At 39.1% G+C, this 4251-nt stretch overlaps 1 protein-coding gene across 1 annotated transcript; it reads left to right on the forward strand.

The window, feature by feature from the left end:
* The first annotated feature begins 1474 nt into the window (after positions 1 to 1474).
* LOC126621797 (uncharacterized) lies at positions 1475 to 2925 on the forward strand. The gene is made up of 2 exons (XM_050290383.1): positions 1475 to 1585; positions 1869 to 2925. The coding sequence occupies exons 1-2, from the start codon at positions 1475 to 1477 to the stop codon at positions 2769 to 2771; spliced, it is 1014 nt and encodes a 337-aa protein (XP_050146340.1). The 3' UTR covers positions 2772 to 2925.
* The last annotated feature ends 1326 nt before the right edge of the window (positions 2926 to 4251 follow it).

Raw genomic sequence — 4251 nt, forward strand, 5'->3', positions numbered from 1 at the left:
TAGATGGCTAAATGTGCATGGATGCTCAAAACTTAACAAATTAACTCCCAGGGCACATGGAGCACTTTGAGTGCACTTTGTTTGGGAACTGCTTTAACAAAGCCGTTTGTTAGCATGAAACATCTCTAACGTTTAAAGTTTGACGGATTGGATTTGGATTGGAGCTAGCGTTCTACGCGCTTTTGGATTTATAGAGTCGTCTTGATTCTTGTTGGGGCCTAGTGTTTTCTTCTCTAAATCGTTTATGTTCTTTAAGAATGTTAAATCTAAGCTATTGTAAATTATGTGAGAGAGATCCCCAATGATATTGGCTGCTTGTCCGTTCATTAGCCTTCCTAGAAGCATTAGAAGCCTTTCAAAGCTTAAGTCTCTTGATTTGGAGGGGTGCAAATGCCTCCAGGAGTTGCCACATCTTCCAACAAACAGAAAATTACACGTAAATGTAAACAATTGTATTTCCTTAAAAAGATTGTCCAATGCATCCAGTTAAGCAGCAATTTGCCAATTTGTATAAGTTTACTTTCAGTTTTGTAAATTGCATTTCATGGCTTCAAGATAAAGGCTGCCGCTGGACTAAGACAATACTTTCAGTTCCACTGTGGTACTCCCTCCCTTCCCCCTCGATACACATGAAAGATTTCTCATAGTTGGTGTTGCTGTGCATGCATCCATTTTTAGGGTATGATCCAACTACTCAATACAATGATCTATTAGATCGTGTCCGTAGGCATCGTGACGGACGAGGGTTTTCTTTCAAAACCTCATTCACCCATCCCTGTAGTTCAGGATCAACATGATTGGTTGGTGGCTAGAAGCTGACTAATCAGCTTGAAAGAAAAACACAACGAGAATGACCAGGAAGTGCTGGACCTCTCTTGGTTGACCGAAAGCCCTACTTATCTTCCTAAGCTTATGGATTTTGTTCATGGAGGGTAATTAGCGAACCAACTACACGGAACAATTCATCATATGGTGGATACTTTCTAGAGTAATCTTATTGAACTTCAGACGTATCTCTTCATATTTAAGATGACTAGTGAATTTAAGGTTTACAAGATGCATTGACCCCGATAGTGGGAGCTTTATTAGGGTACATAATTTGGGCAACCAAATTTTCTTTATAGCAAGTGGTTCTTTCTTGTATGTTCCTCCGTTGCTATTTAATGAGATTATGAGAGCGGCATCTTCGACTTAGATGGTGGATATGTGGAAAAGATCCTTTCCAATCTAAGCATTGACAATCTAATAGAGTGGGAAACTAGGTTGGCTCGTTCCAGGTTTATGATATAGCTAGAGATACGGTGGAAGGAAGTGATTTTCGCGCGTTTGTAAACTCATTTACTAGACAGAGAAGCCAGTAGTAATTGAAAGGTTCCAAGAAGATGCCAAACATAAATACTGAACATTGTCACATCACCCTCAGCTCCTGTATAAACTCCCCTGTGAAATTAGGGTCAACATAACAACTTCTGCAATGGCTTTGAGCATGGAGATACGTTCCAATGTTTACTGGATCACAATTTTTCCTCTTTCAACATTTAAAATTTTTCCCCTAGGATTCTTAGTTGCTACTAACTCCACCTGTGTAAGTTTATCCTACATTGCCGGTCCCAAGCCCGGATAAAGGAAGAGGGGGAGGGCGTCAGGTAGTCGACAACCGGCACTTCTCGATTACGTCAAATCCTTATGAAAATGAATCCAGAACGAAATCGATCTAAAGCTAGGGCATCACCTATAAGTGGCTCGCTGTGTGGCCCCAGCACAGTGATAAGTGAGCAAGGGTCGCTGTATCTCTATCGGCATCCGGATGCAGTGTTAAATAAGCAAGGGAGCCATAAAAACTTCTTTTTGAACGACTCCACTCAAAGTTGTTGGGAGCATATGCTCCTATCAACTTTACACAAGACACACAAAAGAAGTACTTTGATCCTATTAGACGGGGGAGGGTGAAGAAGTTAGGACAGAAGGGTAGAGTTCAAGATAGTAGAATGCGTTTAGGAAAGTGGAATATAGGAACCTTAACGGGAAAATCTATGGAAGTAGTGGAAGTTATGGTAAGGAGAAGGATAAATATTATGTGCCTACAAGAAACTAAGTGGGTTGGTCTTAAGGCAAAGGATCTAGAAAACTCAGGGTTTAAACTTTGGTATTCGGGCTCTAATAAAACGAGAAACGGTGTTGGCATCATCGTGGACAAGACCTTGACACAAGATGTTGTAAATGTCAAAAGGGTAGGAGATAAAATCATGGCAATCAAGATTGTAATAGGACAAGAACTCATCAATGTGATTAGTGCGTACGCACCTCAAGTAGGGTTGGATACGAGTTCGAAGGAGAAATTTTGGGAAGACCTTAGAGATTTGGTGCAAGGAATTGCTCAGACGGAGAAGTTATTTATAAGAGGAGATTTAAATGGACACGTGGGCAGGGAGACAGGCAACTATGGAGGTTTTCATGGTGGCCATGGTTTTGGGGAGAGAAACGAGGATGAGGAAGCTATCTTGGATTTTGCAATGGCATATGATCTCTTCTTAGCCAGCACCTTCTTTAAGAAGAAAGAAGAACATGTGATCACCTACAAGAATGGGTCGTCAAAAACACAAATAGATTTTCTTCTAATGAGGAAAGGGGATCGTATAACTTGTAAGGATTGCAAAGTTATACCGGGAGAGAGCTTGGCTAATCAACATCGCTTGTTGGTGATGGATGTACATATCAAAATAGTGAGAAAAAAGAACAAGACTTGGAAGTGCCCAAGGACTAGATGGTGAAATCTAAAAGGAGAAAAACAAGCCATTTTCAAAGAGAAAGTAATCACCCAGTATGTGTGGGATAAAGAGGGGGAAGCTAGCCAAAGGTGGGATTCCATGGCTAGTTGTATCTGAAAAGTAGCAAAAGAGGTATTAGGAGAGTCCAAGGGCTTTGCTCCACACCAAAAGAAATCTTGGTGGTGGAATGAGGAGGTACAAACAAAGGTGACGGCTAAGAAGGAATGTTGTAAAGCCTTATACAAGGATAGGACCGATGAAAATGGTGAAAGGTATAGAAGAGCGAAGCAAGAGGTGAAGAAAGCTGTGAGAGAAGCTAAGTTAGAGACTTATGACGATATGTATAAGCAACTAGATACCAAAGAATGAGAGTTTGATATCTATAAACTAGCTAGAGCAAGGGAAAAGAAGACAAGGGACCTAAACCAAGTGAGGTGCATCAAGAATGAGGATGGAAAGGTTCTTGCTACAGAGAACGCGGTCAAAGACAGATGGAGGGGCTATTTTCATAATCTTTTCAATGAAGGACATGAAAGGAGTACTTCTTTAGGGGAGTTAAGTAACTCAGAAGAGTGTAGAAACTACTCCTTTTATTGTCGAATCAGGAAGGAAGAAGTGGTTGTAGCTTTGAAGAAGATGAAGCATAGAAAAGCAGTGGGCCCAGACGATATACTAATGTGAAAATTATGTTGACACACAAATTAAACCCTATTTATGACAATTGTAGTAATGATGTAAGTAGGGATCGTTCTAACCGGGGATTAACTAGGGGTGCTAATCTAATATAAATTGATTTAAAAACACAAAAACTAAACTTAAAGACTCTAACAAGACTACTATGAATCAAAACAGATTTGAAACACTCAAAACTGCCTAAAACAATCAAATTGACTCAAAAAGAAACTAGAACTTGATTTGGACCAATCTGAAAGTGTTTATGATTCCAAATGCTTAAAAACACAAAATAAAACATATTTGAATGACTAAGACTCAACAAAATATGGGGGGATTGTGTTTGGACGAAATTAAATTAAATGGGCAGATTGTAAAGAAAACAAATTGTAAGACAAAATTGTGATGAATCAATGGATGATGGAATAGCTAAGGGGTTCTTCTCCACACATGAAATGTATGCAACGTAAATCAATTTCCAGTTATCAATTTAATAAGTTATGAACCTCGACACTCCAAGTTAATTAGGTCCGCTTAAATTAACCTTTAGATTTCCCTAGAATCATTGAATTGGATGAATATGCATCGCAAACAAATTATTCCTAACAAGTTCTCTATATGAACAGCATGATAAAGACACAAGTTAGAATCATTACGTTCTTTGGAAATCATAAGCATCGACAAGGCATTTGTAACTATGAAAAGCATGATACTCTTGCCAGGAATCTACTTAACACGATCGTGACTATCGACCTTCACTACTTGCGAATATAAATTCATAACGATTAGGTGAAACAAACTTATATCCTAG

Source organism: Malus sylvestris, chromosome 5 (genome assembly GCF_916048215.2).
Source record: "Malus sylvestris chromosome 5, drMalSylv7.2, whole genome shotgun sequence".
NCBI lineage: Eukaryota > Viridiplantae > Streptophyta > Magnoliopsida > Rosales > Rosaceae > Malus > Malus sylvestris.

Excerpts from the sequence above, each read along its gene's own strand:
- LOC126621797 (XM_050290383.1), top strand. The coding sequence starts at position 1,475 with ATGGCTTTGAGCATGGAGATACGTTCCAATGTTTACTGGATCACAATT. Across the intron at positions 1,586-1,868 it reads TTGCTACTAACTCCACCTGT|TTGTTGGGAGCATATGCTCC; the intron begins GTAAGTTTATCC and ends CTCCACTCAAAG.